Raw genomic sequence first — 20,149 nt, 5'->3', positions numbered from 1 at the left:
GGACGTGCCCAGAAAGCACGCTCCAAGAGAGAAGCGGCCTCCCAGCGGCCACGCCCCGCCAGACTCCAGTGACGTGAATCTGTAGAGGGGGGAGCAGACTGGGGCGGCGGGGGGCCGCGGGGAGGCACCGGAGCCATGCCGACGGGTACGGGGTTCCCTTTCGGGGTGAGGCGATGTTGTGTGCGCAGAGAGAGGTGGCGGTCACACGACACTGGGGAGGTGCCCAATGCCCCCCCCCCCCCCCCCACCGCCATCGTGTGCCCTCAATGGCTCACTTCAGGGGCTGTGGAACCCGGGACAGCCCTGTTCACCAGCTCTGGGCAGAGGAAGCCGCCTCTGCCTGGAGGAGCCCCCCCCCCAGGAACTGCAGCCCCCCCCCCCCGCCTACCCACCTGCCCGGGGCCTCCTGGTCCCCCAGCACCATGCCGGAGGTCACCTTGCTCCACTCCAGCACAGGCGACCCCAGGCTCCCAGAGGCTTCCAGGCCCTAAAGCAGAGGAGAACACGGTCAGAGCCCGCCTCGGACAAAAGACCCTGAGACCCTGTCCCTTAGTCCCAGAGCTAAGGGTCTCAGGCTGGAGCCCTCGGGGGGCCCCCTGTCTAGGGGCTGGGACAGAGGCAGTGGGGTCCCTCAGAGCGCCACCATACCCAGGGAGGCAGGCACTTGGGGACGTCAGAAACTCAGCACCGCGTCCTCACCGGCAGGCTGCGCGTACCTTGGACTGTGCACAATGCGGAAAAAAGGTCACGATGCCGGGGGTCGTGTGGGACACCACAGGGACGGCTTTGCCGAGGACGGCCTCCCTCTGCTTCCTGTACACATCCTGCAGCCTCTGGTTTTTCAGCTCGAGCGCCCGCAGGGCCGAGGCCTTCTCCTCCAGGGCCTGTCGCCTCCGGGCCAGCGTCTTCTGGCGCATGAACTCCCGCAGGGACTCAGAGCTGTAGGGGTGACCCAGGACCCCCCGGGGCTTCGGGCAGGGTGGAGGCACCCTCACCTCGTTCTCCTTCCCAGGGGCGTTCCTGGGGGCCCCGGGGGCCGGCCTCATCCAGGCTCGCTTTGGCTCCGAGGGAGGCGGGAGCGAGCCTCGGCCCCTGCATGGGGTGCCCTTGCTGTGCACGAAGGAGGCGCTCCACGGCCGCTGGGCCGCTGGGCTCCACGGGCTTTGGGCAGAGCTCTCCCAGTCTTCATGAGCAGCCCAGGTCCTCTGGGGCCGGGAGGGCTGCCCGGCCGAGGCGCTCCAGGGCCGCTGAGGGAAGGAGGTCAGCCTTTCAGGGGGGCTCCCAGGCCTCTGGAAGGAGGGGTTCCGTCCTCGGGCCGCCCAGGTCATCTGGGGACAGGACTCCCACCCAGCCAAGCTGCTCCAGCGATGCCCCGTGGGGAAGCTGCCAGCCCTCTCTAAGGCCTGAGGACTCTTCGAGAAGGAGCCCCGAACATCTGGGGTGCTCCAGAGGCCCTGCTGCCTCCTCTCTGCCAGGTTCTGCAGCCACAACTTTGACCGCCCCAGCTCTGGCCCTCCCCTGGGGCGGTGGCTCCGGGCCAACTCCAGCCCGGCCTGGATTTGCTGGCGGAGGTCTCTAAGGACAGCCATGGCATTCTGGATGGTCACAGGCTGCTCGCAGGAGGACAGGTTGGGCGTATTGGTGGACACCTGCAGGCCGCCGCGGACAGAGGCTGGACCGGGCATCCGGGGACAGGCAGGGGAGTTCTTAGCAGCTCCAACTTTCTTGCTGTCTCCTGCAAACACAGGTGGTCACGGGTGTCAGGGGCTGCAGGGCCCCGGGGGGAGCAGAGCCAGCTCCCCTCCCTCCCCCCAGAAGCACCCCTGGCCCTGCTCCCAGCCCCTCCTGACCCCTGCACACAGCATGAGTTTGCAGAAGCCCTCCAGGTGCACATGCCACATCTTGGTGACTCGAGGCTGTGCCCGGGCACGTGGCGCAGAGCCCCCCACCCCAGACATGGCGAACACAGCGTGATGGGGGTGACGTGTGTCCGCTGGAGGAGCCCCTGCCCCTCCCACCCTGCCTTCCCCCAGTCGGGAAAGCCTAGCCTCCTGGGAGCCTGAAAGGCGTCTCGCGGGGACAGAAATCCTTTCCTTAGGCTTTCAAACGTAATGGTTTCCCCCAAGTCCTGCCTGATGGCAGGTTTGGAGGGCATCCGACGGGCCACTGGGGAGAGGCCTGCTCCTGTACCTGATGTCCCTCCTTCGCCCTCTGCGCCCACCGCCCACAGGCTACAGCGCAGCAGGAGGAGCCAGAGGCGAGGCACCAGGTACCTAATTCCGCGGTGGGGGCCTGGTCTCTCGAGGGAGCCTCCCTCTGGAGCCTGGGGAGGGCCGGAGGGGGCCCAAGCAGGGCCCTCGCCAGGGCTGGTCCTTTCCTCCAGGCGTAAACACCGACCAACTCAGAATCTTAAACAGAGAAAACGCACACACAGCTGAGCAGCCGGGGCCTTCCGGGGAGGTTGCTGGCCCCGGGCAGTCCCCTGGGACCAATTCACACGCCCCCAGAGGAGCTGGGGTGAGCCTCAGCCACCAGGCAGCGAGAGGCAGGGCTGAGTCCCAGGATGACTTTGGACGGTCACCTGACTTCTCTGACCCTCGGTTAACGGGACAATAAAAGCTGCTCCCCGCGGGAGCAACACAGGCCCAGGTGCGCGGCACGTGCTCAGTAAACACCGGCCCGTAGTGACAAGGACGGCGATAACGGAGAGCCATCAGCACAGGAAGGGCCAGTGGGAGGCTACGGCCACAGTTGACCACTCGCACCGGGCTGCAGCAAACTATTTGCTTTCAAGCCGGTGTGGCTCCGCAGCAAAGGGGCTGGGCACCAACAAGGATGCCCAGGCCAGCACGACGAGGGGTCCCAGAGAGCACGGACAAACACCCCCCGCGTCCCAAACGCAAACGAGGTTTTGTTAACAAATGTTGTCACCTGAGGAACGTCATTTATCAAAGTTCTTCATAATCCCAGAATACTCTCACCAAATGCCAATGCCAGCCCCCACCATCGTTACAAACCCATCCACAAGGGCCGTGGCGGAGGCCAGGAGAGGTGACCCCCGGGGCAGGCAACCAACAGGGTCAGGCCCCTCCCCAACACACGCTTAAGGATCCCTGGCCCAAGGCCCAGACCCAGAGAGAGAGAGAGAGGCAAGCCTGAACCGACGGCTGCAGGAAGGGGAAAGGGCCACGCCAAGCCACGCCCTCCCTAGGCCACGCCCCGAAAGCTTGCCCTCTGTAAAGCCACGCCCCTTCAGGACCCGAAGCCAAGGCCACGCCTTCCACAAACCACACCCCTCCAGGTAGGGCCCCTGAGGCCACGCCCCCACAAACCACACCCCTCCAGGAAGGGCCCCTGAGGCCACGCCCCCCACGCCAGGGCCCGGGAACCCCGGAGGTTAAAGCGTGGTCTCGGGAGTCCCAGACCGGGTTTAAATTCTGGCTCTGCTGATTACTAGCTATGGGCTTCCGGCGAGTGACTCTCCTCGATTTCCCCACAAGACCACAGGCATGAAACGGGGTGGGCCAGGAAGGGACAGGGTTCCGCTGGCAGAGACAAAGGCCGGGGCTGAGGCCGGCACTGCCCAGGTGGCCGCACCTGGGTGTTGGATGGTACCGAGGGAGGAGGGGGGGGCTCCCCAGCAAGGCTCCTGCGTCCTGGCCCCTGTCGCTGCTGACCTGCACAAAGTCATCGCTCCTCCCTGCCACTGTGCAGGCCCTGCTCTGGCGAGGGGGCTGCCCGCTGGCCGGGACCCTCCCCACAGGCCCCTCCATCACTGGCCGCTCATCCCCCATTAGCCCGCCAGAGGGGTTCGGGTCAATAAATGGGTCCTGATGGGCACATTTTTTCTTCCGCTGAGCAGTTTAATGGCAATTAATTTTTTTACGAGAGGATTTTTAATCTGTGGAAATGGATGAAGTCCCCAAGTGCCCTGTCAAAGTTCCAGGGCCGACTTAATCTATGATAAAAAATGCAAAGTGAGGCGGTATAATCTGAAATTAAATATAGGGCTTCATTTTCCTTCAGCCCGGATGGATGAATATTTTATAACTATTGTGATTTAATTTTTTGTTAACTACAGCAAATTTCTAATTCATCCAATTCCCAAGTCCTGCGGCTCTGACCTCTGAACCCAAGCTCATCTCTCCTTAGCCCAGCTGTGACTTGGTCACTGACAGAAACTAATGGTCAGCTCCGACAGGGTGACACGGTGGTTACGATGATGGATGCAGCCAGTGGCATGCCCTTTGACCCAGTGTCAGACAGCAAGCAGGTCATTTTTCAAGCGAGCCATTAAAATAAAACAAACCAAAAAGCTGAGGGGGGGGGGGGAGACAACGATGCAGAAAACTATTGTATTTTGTGCCTTTTCAGTGAGCCTTCCGGAACCTTCTCTGTGGCTCCCAGCATCCCTCACTGTCAGGTTCGAGTGGAGGTTTTCCCTGCTGCCTGGTCACCTCTTACCCTGCTGAATAGACGTGTCTGCCCCCATGGCTGCCCGCCTCCCTCGAGGGTCCCCGAAACCAATGGCGGAGGAGGGACATGTTCATTCGTCTGGCGGCAACCCGTGCTCTCCCAGAGTGGAGGCGGCAGGTCTGATGGCGCGGAGCAGAAAGGTGGCCAGAGCACCCGCCCCTGGCTCTCTCAGATGAGGAGCACAGGCCTGGAGCCAGCACACCAGTGCAGCCCTGGGCAGGCTGTCGAACCTCGCCGAGCCTCAGTGTCCCCGTCTACAGAGCGGGAGCAAGCCCGTCTACCCCAGGGGAGTGCCGTGGGGGTCCCTGAGCTGAAGTCCAGAGAGCTCGAGGCACACAGAGCCAGCGCTGAGCGCCGCCACTCCACGCTGCCCGCCAGGAACAGTCAAGCCCCAGGGGAACACCGCCTCCCTCGTCCCACACACACCAAAGTGGCCCCTTCTGGGGCGGGCAGATCCGCCACAAGGGCAGGGGCACAGACCGACCCAGCCTGGGCAGCTGGGTCCCTGCTGGATGTCCACGCCCCAAACCCCCACCTCTGGGGGCCCCAGGGTGTGACCTCAGGCCTGCCACCACCACCAGCTTTTCCTCGGACTCTCCTGGGATGTGATCGGCCGAAGCGCACCCCTGCCTGATGGCCCCAAGTCCCCAGAGGGCTGGGAGACAGTGGGCACTATGTAAGGCCTTTCCTATCACCGAGTGCTCTGGGGGAGGGCAGGTGTTCCGGGCTTGCTGTCTGGATTCCAATCCCAGGCCGGGTGCCTAGGGAGACCTCTCCCTCCAGCAGCCCCCGCCACTCACGAGTGATGCCTCGGAGCACAGACTGTGAATGCACGTCCAATCGCGGAGAGCGGCTCTGTGTCCCTACAGACTCTCTTGGTCTAGGGGTGCTGGAAGGACAGTCCACGGCACGGGGGGTGGTGGACTCCCGCTTCCTCACGGCGGACGACCCCCGTGCCGGCGGGGACCACGCGGCGCCCGGTGACGCCCAGGCGGGGTCTACACTCACCCGAGATGCGGACGCCAGTGCCGCCCCTCCTTCACGCGTGGCAGACCCTCCACTCGAGCTCGGCCCCTGCCCGTCCCAGGCCCCCGGGGACACAGCGCCCCAGGCCCCCGGGGCGCCCGTCCATCCGCAGCACCGGAACCAGAAGCCGCGTGCCCACCTAGCGAGCCGGGTCACAGACTTTTACCCCAGGCCTTGCCGGGGCCCCAAACGGGCAAACCTTACCTGTGTCTTTGGCATCTCTTCTAGAGGTGGGCGACTGGGGGGCTCTCTCCCTCACGCAAGGACGACTTTTCATTCTTTTGGTTTTCTCCCGTGGAGCTTCGGGGAGAGGAGAGGAGGAGGGAAGGCGGGGAGGGTGAGCAGTGACGGCCACACGGCCGGCCACGCTGGCGGCCCCCTGCCCCTACAGAGCCACGCGCCCGTCCTGCCTGCTCCCGGGGACTGTGAGTGCGGGGCCAGAGGGGCACACGTGGCCGTCCGCCTCTTAGTGGTCTGCACGGGCCCCCCCTTCACGCCCCGACTGGTCACAAATGCCCAGGTGCCCGGGGCCGCGAGCCACCGAGGACAGGAACGGCCTCCCGTCTGAGTTGCCCGCAACCATCTCGGTCTGCGGTGCGGCCCTCGTGTTTGGTGACTGAATAGACGGCCGAGTGGGCCGCCGGGGAGAGGCGGCCCAGCAGGGGGACGTGGGGGGAGGGGCTCCGCGTGGTGGGGTCCACCCTGGCGGGACGTGTGAAGACTCAGAGACCGAGGGCGGTGGAGGTTGTCCAAGTCCCCGGGCAAGCACAGCGGCCAGCAGGACCGGGCCAGCTTCCCGAGGGCCAGTGGGGCCCCCTCTCCCCGTGCTGTCTGGCCTGGCTCGTCCCTGTTCACCGCTGGGACGGGGGCCGTGTCCGGGAAGCACCGAGAGGCCGATCAGCCCGCGATGTGTGAGCAGGACCGGGGGCGCTCGGGGAAAGGCTGGCCCGAAGGACTCTCCAGGCCTCCAGGCCTTGGCCGGTCCCTCTGTCCTCGGTGCCCACAACCCGCTGGCAGGAGGGACGTCCAGCACCCAGGCCTGTACAAAAGCACTAATTCTACAGGATCCACTCACCGGAGGCCCTGGAGGAGTCGGAGCCACGGACGCCGAGAGCGGGAGGGTGGGGCTGGGGGAGGGGAGGGTCCACGTGTAACGGGACAGAGTCCAGTCTGGGAAGACGAACACGTTCTGGGGACGGACGGGGAGACGGCTGCACGACAGTGTGAGTGCGCCTGACGCCCCCGAACTGCGTCCTTGAAAGTGGTTACGACGGTAAATCTTGTGTTGTGTGTATCTTACCACAATTAAAAAAGAAAAAAAGGAAAAGACCTCGGCCCTGCCCCACACCTACTTCCGGAGGGTTCTAAAGCTGGGAGGGGGAGACGTGACTATCAAGGACTGGTGACCGATGACACCAGGTGCTGAGTGACCAATGGCCAAGTCCCGTCCTTGCCTGAGGGGCCCCAGTGGCCTCTGTGGGATGGGAACGGACGGGAGAGCTGAGGCCGTAGGGGTCCCGTGGGTGGAGGAGGAGAAAGGCAGGGTGTGATCGCTGTGAGCCACGGCCTGCCTGGGCGTCCGGCTACGGGGAGTTGTCGCAGCCCCCGGCCACGTCAGCCAGAGCTGGGCCCGGCCCCCTTGGCTTTGATCAGCAGGCACCTTGGACCCCACCGGCATCTGTACTCGGCTCATACATCCAGCTGGGGCAGGACACGCACCCAAAAACGCCCCTGTGACAGCTGCCCCGGGGGTCGCAAATCCCATACTGACCAACCTCTCGCCCACCCTCGGTGCCACTATTGCCCCGTGGAAAACCCATCCTGTTCCCCTGCACCGAGGACCCCAGAAGCCTCGGGCGTCCCAGGGCAGCCTGATTTCTGCTCCTGAGGCCCTCCCCCTCCCCCACCCCAGGGCCCCCCCCAAATCTTGCTGGAGTGAGGCTGTCTCTGCACGTGAGGGACGCCCTCCTCCCCCTCGCCATCTGCAAACGGTGCCAGCCTGCACTCCTTCCCCGAGAGGGGCGCCGAGGTTCAGAAGTCCTACCCCCACGGAATGGCGGGCTGAGTCCAGACCCCTGCTCGGCCCTTTCATAAAGGGCTGGGACCCTCTCTAGTGTCCCCATCTGAGTGTGATCAAATAGAGCCGATCGCCTGGTGAGAGAGAAGCTGTATGGTCCAGAACCGTGTGGCCCCGACTGCCGCCTGGGTGTCCAAACGGGCTCACCTGAGGCCTGGCGCTGCGGGACCCTGGAGGGCTCTCGCCCCCGGCCCGGGATGGCCTTGTCTTCCGCTCCACACGGAGCCTCGCTCGGGGTGCCTGAGCCTGGAGAAGATGAGAGGGAGCATCGTGAGACAGGTTCCGCAAAGTTCCAGGAAAAGGTCCCCGTCCGGCAGCCGCTCAAAAGGCTTCAAACGCAGCACCTTTGACGGTGGCCCCAGGCCCAAGTACGTCCCACGGGGCCGGATCGGGGTGCGCCAGCCTTCCGGCCTTCCTGCGGGCATCTGGCTTGGAGACTCTGTAGAGGCGCGAGGCGCTGGAGGGCGTCGAGGTGCCCAGAGAGGCACAGCTGGCCTGCCACTGTGCCTGGGCCCGGATCTTGTCCCTAAGCCGTTCCAGTCGTGGGTTGCTCTCTCTCAGCTGCCGCCGGGGCCCCTGCACCTGGGGGGGGCGCTCCTTCCAGGGCCCGGGGAGAGATGTGCAGGACTCGTGGCCCCCAGAGGAGCCGGAAAGGCGGCCTGATGACACTGAGCTGTCCCCATCCCTGGCCTCCTCGCTCTCGGACCACCCCAGGAGGCTGCAGGCCTTCCTCTGGGGGCCTGGCTGCTCGGTGTAGTCGGACCAGGCCACGTGGGGAGCTCCCCGCAGGTCACCTGGCTGCCGGGAGGGCCTGGCCCACCTCAGGGCAGCCATGGCATCATCATCAGCCGCAGATGGACGGAGCCCGGAGTCCCTGGGGAGAGAGAAGCAGACTGGCCGGTCAGGAGTGGGGGGGACACGGCCATGCCGAGCAGAACATCTCACACAGCACAACCCCCCCAGCCCAGCACCCCTCCTGCTCCCTCGTTCTCCTGTCTCAGAAGACCCACCGCCAAGGAAGGTGCAGGGGACCAGTGAAATGCCCCATGCACGGCACTGCTGTGACGTCCCCTCGGACGGCCACCTGGAGCCTTTGAGGCGGGCACCATGATCAGCCCAATTTGCAGATGGGGAAACTGAGGCCCTGGGGAAGGCACCACGATCGGTCCAATTTGCAGATGGGGAAACTGAGGCTCTGGAGAAGGCACGCAGCAGAGGCCCCCAAGTCCTCTGTCCTCATGCTGACCGGGCTGCCCTCCTGGGAAAGGAAGCCCCCACCTGGTCCAGGGGGCGGGCACAGACACTACCTGGGCTTGGCTCTAGCCTTCCTGGCGGCTGGCCTGCCCTGGGCCTCGAGGTTGTCTTTGGGGTGGGGCTGGGTCGTGTCTCCTAGGAGGACGGAGATCGACATGGCCCCAGGGCCGGGCCCAGGGCGGGATCTGGTGAGCCCCCTGGTCACCGCCTGCCCTGAGGTCACAGATGGTGCCTTCACAGGGCAGCCTGCTGGCCTGAGGCCCGACATCCATCCCTGCGCGGGCTGGGCTGGCTGGCCTTCTCCAGTCCCCTGGCCCACGATGGGGACCCTCAGGATACTTGTGGAAACTGAGCAGACATGGTGGGCTGCCGGGCCCTGGGCTGGAATGGCGGGGGGCGGGGGGGCTTTCTAACGAGCTGCCTCTTAGCAGGGTGGGAGAGAATTCTGGGTGGCCTGTGACAGCATAATAACCCCACGTCACTCAGCGACAGGGCCGAGGCCTTCAGCTCCTGCTGGGGCGATGGGCAGGGCCCCACCCCCTTCCTCCCAGGGCACCGGAGCCAGTGGCTGCGCGGGCGGTGAGTGAACTGGCCGGGGCCGCGGTCGGGCTGGGCCAGAGTGGGGGCACAGGGAGGGGCTGGGGGCAGAGTGGGGTGACCTCCGGGCTGATGCCGGGCTCAGGCTTCGATTCTGGGCAGGGTCAGCCTGGAAGACCCGGGGCGGGAGAGAGGAGCCAGCCCAGGACGTGTCCCCAGCGGCTGGACGAGAGGCTGTGTGCTCGGGCCCCGACACCGACTCGGAAACACTGCCCAGGTCCCTGCCTTCGGCCTCTCGGGATTGGTCACGGGAAGTGGGCGCTGGCTTCTCGGCTCGCCCTGCCACAGGCTCGGGACACCCTTTTGCCCACAGGAGCAGCAGCTGAAGACGCCTGAGCCCCGGGAGCCCCGGGCCTGCTTCCTGGGCCCTGCACTCCCAGGGCTGCACCCCAGCCTGGCCCACCTGCAGTGGGCGTCCTGTCACCTCGACGACCCCGGCCGGCGGAGTGGTGGAGAGGGTGTGGACTCTGCAGTCAGCTGGCTCTGAGCTGGGCATGGTCCCCCGGAGCAGAGCTCCTTCAAATCCCCGCTCCGCCCCCAGCCGGCTGAGTAACCTTGGGCGACCAGAGACCCCACCCTGCCGCTGCCCCCCCAGGTATTGTGAGCAGCTGGTGAGTTCACTCCAGCAGGGGGCGCTGAGTGGGGCGGCCGGGTGGCTGAGCGGGTTACAAAGACTTCGTTTTCAGGTCGCCCCGAGGAAGCAGAAGGCAGAATGGAGGGCCTCCTGCCTGTCCGGGGGAAGCAGAGATGCCTGGACGCGGCTGCCGGAGGGGCAGGGCGGCAGGGCACAGGGCGAGGTCCTGAGCCCAGCAGGGCCCTGTCGCGGTGGACATGCACCCCCCCCCCGCCCCCATCCCGCCAGCAGGGTGAGAGGACCCACCCCAGGGACGGGACCAGCCTGCACTGCGGGGTGCTGTCCCTTCTCTCCCGTCTGGCTTCTCCTGAGGTCGGGACGAGGGGCAGATGGCGCGCATCTCAGGGCACAGAGCCCGCGGGACCCCAGATCCAGATTTTGGCCCTGGGACCCTCGACCACACCTGGCGGCCTAGACCGAGGGCGTGCCTCCGCGTACCTGCGTGGCCAGGTCCCCCTGCCGGTGGCACCGTGGCCACCCTCCCGCTCTGCCGCGTCCGCCTGGTGGGGAGTCCCGCCCTGCCTGGGCCTGCCTGCTCCCCGGTGAGGCCAGGCTACAGCGGGTCCCACCCCTGTGTTCCTTTTCGATGTTTGCGAGGGGTCAGTGTCACAGAGGGCTGACCCGGGGTGGCACAGGGGAGCCTGGGGGGGGGGGGGTGGCGGGACTGGGAACACTGTGGCTTCCCCAGGGCGTGACCACGGTGTCCCCACCACCACCCTTACAGGCTGCACAACCGAGGAGACTCCCAGAGACAGCTCAGCAGAACCCCCTGCAGCCCTGCCAACGGACCCCGCCGTCACTGCGGCCGTGTCCCCCACCAGGCGCTCAGGCCCTCATCACTCTCCCCCAGCGTTCCCCCAACTTTCTAGCCCTGATTCCTAAAGGGCAGAGGGAGGGGTTCTCTGGGCAGAAATAGGTCCTAAGCAGTTTTCCTCCTCAGGAAGCAGCTATTTCATAAATACGATGGTGGGGGGGGGGCGCCTGGGGGGCTCAGGAGGTTAAGTGTCCACCTCCTGTTTTCAGCTCAGGTCACGATCTCACAGTTTGTGGGTTCGAGCCCCACATCAGGCCCTGTGCTGACAGCGCTGAACCTGCTTGGGATCCTCTCTCTCCCTCTCTCTCTCTTCCCCTCCCTGCCTCTCAAAATAAATACACATAAATACATGCATACACACGATGAAGCAGTCTGCTTCAACGCCCTAGAGTTCATAAAAGCGAAATCATGAAACGAATGTGTGTGCACGTGAAAATAACCAGCTTCGTCGTTGCTCTGTGAGCGGTGACAAGCCCAGAACTTCCTCCCCGGCCCCGGACCTCCACCCCCCTCCGTGGGTGCCGCACCTCTCCACAGACCTGGTTCACCGCCCGGGCTTCTAGCCCGGCTCCAAATCAGGGGACGTGCGAGCCCCCAGGGCCTCTCCCTGCCCAGGACCCTCCGTGGACCCTGGCACGCACTGCCCCGGCTCCCTCACACCTGCTGGGGTGACCACAAGCGGCCGGGGCCACGAGCAGCAGCGTGGGTACCAGGTACCACAAGGCCACAGCAGAGACCACAGTCTTGCGGCGGGGGGGGGGGGGGGGGGGGGGGGGGGGGAGGCACGCCCCACATGGATCAGGCCCCAGCCTCTCCCCTAACCCTGAGCCAAGATGCAGGCCCGGCTGGAGGTTGGCCCCCATTTGGGCCCCGAGGCTCCTTCTGTTGCCACATTCGCTCCCTCCCGACCACCCCTGCCTCCTCCCTCCTCACACCTACCAGTGCCACTCTCTCTGAGCGAGGTCCCCTCTGCCCTCCCCAGGGGGCTGGGGACCGCTCCGGGGGGGGGGGGGGGTGCAGGGGTGGCCTGTGTGCAAATGCTCGTGGCTGTGAGAGCCCCCAGTGTGGGGGGGCCCTGGGTGGAGCAGGTGTCCCGCTCCTTGCCGGGGCCGGGGGATCCACCCACAGCACCCGCAGCCCACTGTCCACAGACCATGACACTGCTCTGGGCCAGGCCCCTGCTTCCACAGCCTGGCCGGGCTGCAGGGGTGGGGTGGGCGGCAGCTCGGCTCTGTCGGCCACGCTGTTCATGTCTCCCCAGCTCATCCCCAGGGAACCCAGCCCAAAGCACCCCGAGCGGGCTCGGGGACAGATTCGGTGGACCGTGAAGGAGAAAGGCCCAGGCGCCCACGGTCCCTGGGCCCCAGGGTTTCAGACCACATTGGTCTCACCAGCAGCAGCAGCAGCCGGCCCCGCCTGGATTCGGGCATCGGGCCCTCCAGCCACCGGCTCAGACCCGGCCCTGGGGCAGCACTGGTCCCGGCAGCGAACACACCCGAACTGGCCCTGTCCCCTGATTAGAGTCCCCCGGCGCACCAGGCCCTGCCCAGAAGCCACCAAGCAGGGGCCCAGAGAGGGTGGGGTGCAGGGCCTTAGAGGTCCAGACAGAAGCGCTCCGGCCGCTGACCCAGGCTCGGGTCACATCTGGGGAAGTGATATGCAGGCAACAAGAGCTGCACAGGCACCCCCCAGCCCCGTGACCCCGGACCCCGACACACAGCACGCGTGCTCGCTGCCCGGGGCTGCAGAGAAGGTAGGCCGGCCTGGGCTGCCAAAGGCTTTCTTGCGTGGGAGTCTGGCCAGGGCGGTGTCCCCCAGCCTCTCCATTCTCAGCCACCGCGTCTCTACCAGCCGCTCCCCAGAGGAGAGCGCCAGGCCCCAGGGTGGCAGACGACAGGGCCAAACAAGGTAACACGAGGCCAAGGTTGGGGAGGGGGGCGCCAGCGGGAAAGCGGGATGCAAGGGCCGGTGGGTGAGGCGGGGCAGAGGGAAATTCCACACGCGGCCAGGCCGGGCCACAGGGTCAAGGAGATAAAACCAAGGCGAGGCTGCCACCCCCCGCGACCTCTCGACCTCTCGGCTGCACTGCCCAGAAGCCATTTAACCCACCCCCCAGGGGACCCTAGCGCCACCGCCCACTCGCCAAGAGGGACTCACGGCCACACCCACAGAGAGGTCAGCAGGGAGCTCCTCCCCCACCCCCCGGCCCGGCTACCTCCTTGCTCCCCCCCGCCCCGCACCCCCACCCTCAGGCCTGGGCGGCCTCGTCCAAGGCCAGAGTCAGCCTGGCCAGCACCCAGCGCTCAGTGCAGCGGCTCCTGAGCCGGCTCCCCTGGGGGCACCCTGCCAGGGGCCGGGCCCTGCCCCCAGCGCGTTCCCCAGGCGACCTGAGGCACCTCCCCACAACCCAAGAGCAAGGCGTTGTCACCCTGCCCACAGTCACACAACACAGAGTGGAGACCTGTCCTCCGGGCCACCCCCCGCAAACAGGGAGGGAGCTGGAACACCAGCGACCCCGGGGAAAGGAGCCCGTGGACACAGACACCTCCCAGGGGGTGAGAGCCACCCTCAAACGGCTCAGAAGGGTCAACTGGGGACCATGGCTTTTGGGGGGCATGGCTGTGGGTCTCCTGCCCGCTGACTCAACTCCTTGATGGGGGTCTTCCAGCAGGACAGGACGGCCTGAGGGGCCCCCTTTGCCCGAGGAGTTAGCTGGACAGGATCCAGGCTGAGCTGGCCTCGTTGTCAGCTGGGCTTGCCGGGTGGGACCAAATGCAGAACTGCCCACCAGCCCCACTCAGGGGCTGGTGGCGTATTTATTCCTATTATACAGACGGGGAGACTGAGGGACAGTTCATTAGGTAAGAGTGTAGTGCTGGCCTTACAGCAGCACCTGAAGCCAGAGGCAGGGCTGCCCAGTGGGTAGGGCGGGTGGGCATCAAGCTCCCAGGGGCAGCCTGGCTTTGCCCCTGAGGAGGCCCCAAGCCCTCAGAGGGAGCCCCCACGCCGGAAGACCCCTCCCCAGGAAGGCAGGACGGAAGGAAGGTGGCTCCCAGCACCCAGCCACGTCCATGCCAGGAGGAAAGGCTAACGCCCTCCCCAACCTGCCTGTGCTCCCACCCGTGCCTCCCCCAAGTGCCCGGGACTGGCCGGCGCGGCTCAGGCAGAGCCCCCCAGGGAACTCACCAGCTGTGGGAGGGCGCCAGGCAGCAGCCGTGGCTCAAAGGCCAGTCGCCGGCGGAGCCAGGCACCGGGACACCGGCACCTGACGTTGCCGGAGAAACCCAAGCGTCCATCCAGGCAGGCTCCTCCTCCAGGCTGGCTTCCCGGAGCCTCGAGGGAACAGCGCCAGGCGCCAGGAGCCTCACCGGCACATCCAGCCCCCACGGGCAGGGGACACACACCTGGGGCGCTCCTACTGGGCCCCGGGCAGTGGGGGCAGCGCGGGAGGCAGGTCTGCACCGGCAGGGAGGCGGGCATCTCCAGTGCGGTCCACAGCTGCCCCCTCTCGACCCTCCACCCCTGCTTTCTCCCCGCCCCCCCAGGGACCTCCAGCAGCCACCCGGGTCTCTGGAAGCACAGCCTGGCAGCCAGGAGCCAGGGAGCCGGAGGCCAACAGGGTCACCCCAGCCCTTCTGAAGCATGGTGTCGGGGGCGGGGCGGGGGGGGGAACACCTGAGACAGTTCACAGCGTCGTCTAGAGAGCAGTTCTCAGGGCTTCCAGACGGTGGGAAGGTGCCGGTGGGTGGACATGGCGGGGGGTCCGGTTACCAAACGCAAAACTCACAAGGTCTTCCGCCTCCTTGGAGTCAGTGTGGCAGGCCCAGGCAAAGGAGGGCAGGGGCTCTTGAGGGGTCCGGGCAGCGCCTAGTCCCGCGTGTGGGTTCCCGGGGTCTCGGTCACTTGGCTAAGATCTGCACACTCACCCAAAGTTCATTTTCAACCCTAGGTCCTGGTCAGCGTGTGCTGCCCCCACCCCTGCCCAGCTCCAAACTCGCACCTGCAGGGGTCTGGGGAGCCTAAGAGTCCTGGAGCTCGGACGGCCCGGCGGCTCCCCTAGGCCTCCCCCTCGTTCTGGAAGGGCCTCCGCTCCTCCTCAGGAGTGCGTCCGGGGCGCAGCTGGCCTGTGCTGTCCGCGAGGCCTCGGCCGGCACCACCCCGGTTGTAGGAACGTCTGACCCTCCAGCACGGGACCCCCTACCCCACTGCATCCCCGCTTCGTCAGGGCAGGTGCAGAGGGGCAACGTCCACGGGCTGCCCCCGGCCACAGCCGAGGAGGGCCTCGCCAGAAGCGTCACCCGGACAGCACCCCGCAAGAGGGTGCCTTGCCCAGGACCTCCTGTGTCCCCGCGGGAAGAGCACCGCGGCCTGGGGACCGAGGGGTGCGGCAAGGCGTCAGTCGGCCAGAGCCCCGCAGGGCGGCCCTGCTTCCTCCCCACCATCCGACGGCAGGGGCTCCCTGGGGTGCATCGTGCGCCCCAGACTCCGCCTTGGCATCCGCTTCCGGAGAACCAGACCTATGACAGGTGGGGCCAAGAGCAACCTGGTGGCTCTGAGGGAGGGGTGCGCTGTGGACTCCAAACATGTAGGGCTGGCCAGACCCTGAGAAGACCCCTCCACTGTCCTGCTTAGGGGTGGAGGCGGGAGGAAGGGGGTCTGTAAGGACCCTCATTCCCCGGCTTTCTGCCTCTGCGGGGTGGGGAGCTCTCAGTCCAGACCTCCAGCTATGGGGGGGGTCACCTCCCAAGTTCAGCCCCTGTTCTCCATGGCACCTGAGGGCCGCCCCCCCTCCCCCCTTCCCTCCCCTCTCCTGTCCTCTTTGTCTTTATGAGCTCATAATTTAAAAAGCAAACGAAGAAACTCATTGCTGTCATTTTTTTAATTTTTTTTTTAACGTTTATTTATTTTTGAGACAGAGAGAGACAGAGCACGAACAGGGGAGGGGCAGAGAGAGAGGGAGACACAGAATCTGAAACAGGCTCCAGGCTCTGAGCTGTCAGCACAGAGCCCGATGCGGGGCTCGAACTCACGGACCGTGAGATCATGACCTGAGCCGAAGTCGGCCGCTTAACCGACCGAGCCACCCAGGCGCCCCTCATTGCTGTCATTTTAATGGGGCCTCCAAGGGGATCAAAAGTAAATGCATGAGATGGGTTTGTCCCTGCGGGTCTTTCTAATTTCCCCCGATCAGCCTGGCTCTGAGCTTCGATCAGTCCTGCAGGGAGAGGGAGGGGTCCCGGAGGCCTGGGGTCCTGTGTCCCTCCTTCCTTCTGGCTGCTTCCCTTCCCGGGTGCCAGATGCTCAGGAAATGTCCGTGCTCCCGTCCTGGAAGGTTTGCAGTTCGGAGAACCAGAGTGGTAGGATTCCAGGTGCTTTTCAGACTGGGGACCGCCTGGGGCCCGGCCCAGACTGCTGCCGCGCTGCCCTGAGTCTGCTGCCCCCTGCAGGTCAGTCATTGCCCCTAGGTTGATTCGGGCCACAGAGGCGGGGTGGGGCCCACACCAAGGGGAGTCTCCCACAGACCTGACCAGACGATTTGGGAATTAGGGACCAACCCACTGGGAAGAATCAAGCTGTGAAAACAGCCCCACCCTGAGGCCACAGAGGGCTGGGAGAGGAGGCCGCCTGGCTGAGTTTCCCCTAAGAGCAGAGCAGGGGCCCCCTGAGGAGGATGCGGGGTTTCCGTGGCAACCGCCAGCGCTGGAAAAGATGGGCAGAGACTCTGGGAACGGACCCCACGCGGGGACCGGCAGGAGGGTGGCCCCCTCTCCTGCTCTCCCTGGCTTTCCGCGCCTGCCGCTGGACAGGTGACGGGCATTGCCCAGGAGGCCCACGGAGGCGGGCGAACCCCGACTCGCTGGCCCCGCGCACGAGGTCTGTGCTTGAGGAGGTCCCCGCGTCCGCCCACGCCTCTGGGCCGGCAGCCTGAGGGGCTCAGCCCGGGGAGGCTGGAGGAGGTCAGCCCAGGAGCAAGTTTCATGGCGACAGCTGTCCCTTGCACAGTGGACGACATGTTCTAGGCCCGTGCCAGGGGCTTCACTGGCAGGACTTTATTTCCCAGGCTTCCGTCTGACAGAGGAGAGAGGCCCAGGGTAGGGCCCCTGCTCTAGCGGCCACATCTGCATGGGTCTGCAGTGTCCCAAGCTCCACGTTGTCCCTACGTTCTAGACAGAGTCCCCACGGAGAGAGGTTTCCTCATGGACCTGTGAGCGGTTGTGTGGTGACCCCGCTCCCTGAGCTGCCGGGAGGGCGGCTGCTCCCTGAGCCCTGGGGGCACAGGCTCTGGTGCCTTTCACCGGACAGCGCACAGCCGGGAAAGGAGGGGGCAGCGGAGGCTCCCCTAGCGAGGGTCTGGATGCAGGCCACATAGCCCCACCCCCAGCGGTGCCTGTGAGAACCTCTCTGCGATGCCCGGGTCGTGCTCACGATATAACGCGATGTGACAACGAGGCCGCAAAGCTCTGCGTGTTCTATGACCCAAGTCATGTAGCAAGTAAATACTGGGACGTGGGCGTAGTGGGGTGAATGGAGTCCCCAGAAGACGTCCACCTAGAGTAAATAGGCGTAAATGTGCTTCTGTTTGGGAGGGAAGGTCCATGCAGATGTCATTAAGCATCTCGGGATGAGACCGTCCTGGACTAGGCAGGCCCTGCATCCGATGGCCAGTCCTCCCAGAGGAGAAGGGCGGGGGCCCTGTTGAGGACCGAGCAGAGGTGGAGGGAGGCAGTCACCAGCCAAGGGGCGCCTGGAGCCCCAGGAGCTGAGAGAGGCAGGGACGACCCTCCCTGGGAGCCTCTGGAGGGAGCGGCCCCAGGGGACGGACCCAGAGGACACACCATCTCAGTGGTGTCTGATGAGTGCCTCATTCCCCGCTCCGCACCCCAAGGGTCAGGGAGCTTGGCCGAGGCCAGCCGGCGGGAGGGGGGAGTGGATTTAACACAGGCCAGTGGCTTCTATCCCCAGCGGCTCTGCTGGAGTGGGGAGCTGTGGGCAGAGAGCCCCTGAAAAGGGAAAATCCACTGTGTCTTATTTGCCTGGGGGGGCTTCCTCGGATTTATTCGCCCCCTAATTCTGTCTGGCTTAGGCTCGTGCGAAGACTCCCCCTCCCACCACACGGCACCGTGGGAGCCCAGAGCCCCCAGAGTCTCCATCTCTCTGCCTCTGTCTCTGTGTCTCTCTCTCTGCCTGTCTCCGGCTCTCAGTGTCACCCATCTGCCAGGCCTGGGGGGCTTAGACAGGCAGGGGGCAGGGGGTTCAGTCATACGAGCCGGGGATGGGCTCCCACAGACCGACCTGCCACGGACGAGGGCGGGTGTGCCCGCTCCACGTGGCCCCGGGTGACAGAGCCCGCAGCTGCCAGCCAGGGCCCCAGGAATGCTGCGTGGCCAGGTGTCGCTCGATGACACGGGTGGTGCATAGCCTCCCTCGCACCTCCAGCTATTTCCTGGGCGCCTGTCATCTCCCAGGGAGGCACTGGGCCCCGCGGGGCGGCAGACCGTTTCCTTCCGGCTCCCTGCGGCACCTGCCTGGGGACCCGTTCACCCACCCTGCAGGCCCCACTCTCCAGGGAGTCTTGAGGCCCTGAGGAGAGGAGATGGCTGTGGGCGACCCCCGGGGTCCTCAGGGCGGTGGGGTGGGGGGCACTTGCCCCACGACTTTGCAGGACAATACGTTGTCTCTCAGGGTAACGACATTATCGGGAACGTGGTCAACCCGAGTGGTCTTACATGACTATGTATGTGAGCGTGCGTGTGCCTCTCTCTCTCTCTCTCTTTTTCTCCCTGTCTACCTTTTCCTTCTTCAGTCTGGAATCCATGGTAGAGACTGGTCAGAAGCATTTAGGTCCCGGGTTGGGCTCAGCTCCTCTGTGTCCCCTCTGGGCCCCGTAGGAGCAAACTTGCTGTAGGCGGGGAGGCTGGGGGGCGGGGGCAGCAGGGTCTGGGAGGCCACGGACGAGGAGGTACCACGCCAGCAGCAGGGATATCCCGATCTACCCCTGGCCCCAGCAAACACCCCCGTGGGCCTCAGGCTGCACACCCCGCTGACGCCTGTGTGCCCATCCTTTGTCCCTGGGATGGCTCCAGGCAGCGGCGCCTTCAGCCGGCCCGGCCTTCATCCAAGGCCCATTGCAGCCCTGAGAGTCCACCAGGCCTCCCCACCTCCAGGCGCTCAGAAACCGTCCACCGTCATCTCCCGCCAGGCCTGGCCAGGGGGCGGATCCGGGACGGGTAAGTCAGCTCCCCTGAAGCCCGGCCTGGGGACCGGGACCTCGCCGTTCTGCCCGCTCACTGGTACGACAGGCAGGACGCCAGGGAAGGCTGAGCGGTGAAGGGCAGGCGCGTGGCAGGTGCCTCGGGTGGAGGCGGCACTGTTGGCCCCTGGCGAGGGCAGGGCCCCGGGCGTGCTGACACCAAATCCTGGGTGTCGGCTCTCGAGCCGCGGTGCCTCCAGGACCGGCCGGCGTCACTGCTCCTCTGCCCTCTGTATTCCCTCCGAGGATGTGTCCCGACGGGAAAGCGTTTTTCTCCCTCTAACGCTCCTTTGGGAATGGGACCCAATAGGGATGGATGGGGCAGGGGTGCCTACGGCCCCCCATGGGAGCACTCTGTCCCGCTGGTGCACCAGGCCTCACCGAGTGGGGAGGTGGTTACAAGGCAGAAGGTAACGAGGGGCTGCCCCCGGGGAGGCCGGGAAGAGGGAGGCAGAGCTGGGGACGGTGCGCAGAGGGGACTCGGGCAAGAGCGAGGCAGGTGTGTGGCCGGTGGTGAGGGACGGGTGGTGCCCTCCAGGAGCTCCTCCTGCCCAGACCCGTGGCCCAGGAGCCCCCTGCCAGGACCAGTGATGCACTCATTCCCCGCGGGTGGGGGGCCACGTGGGCAATGCGCGTTGGGCCTGTCGCCTGGTGCCAGCCAGGACCCAGGACCGTCATCAGGGCACGATTGGACAGGCAGCGTGGTCCCAACGCTGGCGTTCCACAAGCTCCTGCTGTGCGCCGGGAATGGTGACCAGCACCATCAGGACCCCATGACCCTTCGCGCCCCCTGCAGGACGGACCAGTGACCCCTATTCATGGGTGGCCGAACCGAGGTTCAGAGCGGGAGAGCACCTTATGGCAGGCGACCCGGAGGCAGGGGCCTGGCCGGCTCACTGCACAGCACCCCAGAGGGCTCCGGCTCCCCCCGCGAAGTTCTGATATAAAGCTGACACTCTTCTAGCCCAGGGACCCTGGCTCCCTGGTCCCCCTGCTTCAAGGAAGGAAAACGAGATGCTT

General features: G+C 65.7%; 1 protein-coding gene and 1 long non-coding RNA gene across 12 annotated transcripts in view; one reads left to right on the top strand and one right to left on the bottom strand.

Annotated features, from left to right (window-relative positions):
• Positions 1-9,222, bottom strand: part of CCDC187 (coiled-coil domain containing 187) — a 36,560-nt gene extending 27,338 nt beyond the window's left edge. For 7 of the 10 annotated variants that reach the window (XM_042912852.1, XM_042912855.1, XM_042912858.1 and 4 more), the window contains exons 1-7: positions 8,887-9,222; positions 7,924-8,453; positions 7,727-7,825; positions 5,707-5,802; positions 2,274-2,408; positions 717-1,735; positions 393-487 (exon numbers count right to left, since the gene is read on the bottom strand). In XM_042912852.1, coding sequence (XP_042768786.1) covers positions 393-487; positions 717-1,735; positions 2,274-2,408; positions 5,707-5,802; positions 7,727-7,825; positions 7,924-8,453; positions 8,887-9,101 — 2,189 coding nt within the window. In that variant the 5' untranslated portion in view covers positions 9,102-9,222. Of the gene's footprint in view, positions 1-392; positions 488-716; positions 1,736-2,273; positions 2,409-5,706; positions 5,803-7,726; positions 7,826-7,923; positions 8,454-8,589; positions 8,848-8,886 lie in introns of those variants that run through there. The other 3 variants (XM_042912861.1, XM_042912860.1, XM_042912859.1) reach the window with 3 other exon arrangements.
• A 105-nt stretch (positions 9,223-9,327) lies between these two features.
• LOC122204966 lies at positions 9,328-10,655 on the top strand. 2 transcript variants are annotated; one of them, XR_006195857.1, is made up of 4 exons: positions 9,328-9,412; positions 9,533-9,647; positions 9,744-10,025; positions 10,117-10,655. It is a non-coding gene; the product is annotated as an uncharacterized LOC122204966 (long non-coding RNA). The 2 variants fall into 2 exon arrangements; XR_006195856.1 differs by having other exon boundaries at positions 9,533-10,025.
• The last annotated feature ends 9,494 nt before the right edge of the window (positions 10,656-20,149 follow it).

The sequence above is a fragment of the Panthera leo genome, chromosome D4 (genome assembly GCF_018350215.1).
Source record: "Panthera leo isolate Ple1 chromosome D4, P.leo_Ple1_pat1.1, whole genome shotgun sequence".
NCBI lineage: Eukaryota > Metazoa > Chordata > Mammalia > Carnivora > Felidae > Panthera > Panthera leo.
This window is presented reverse-complemented; position numbering and strand designations above follow the sequence as displayed.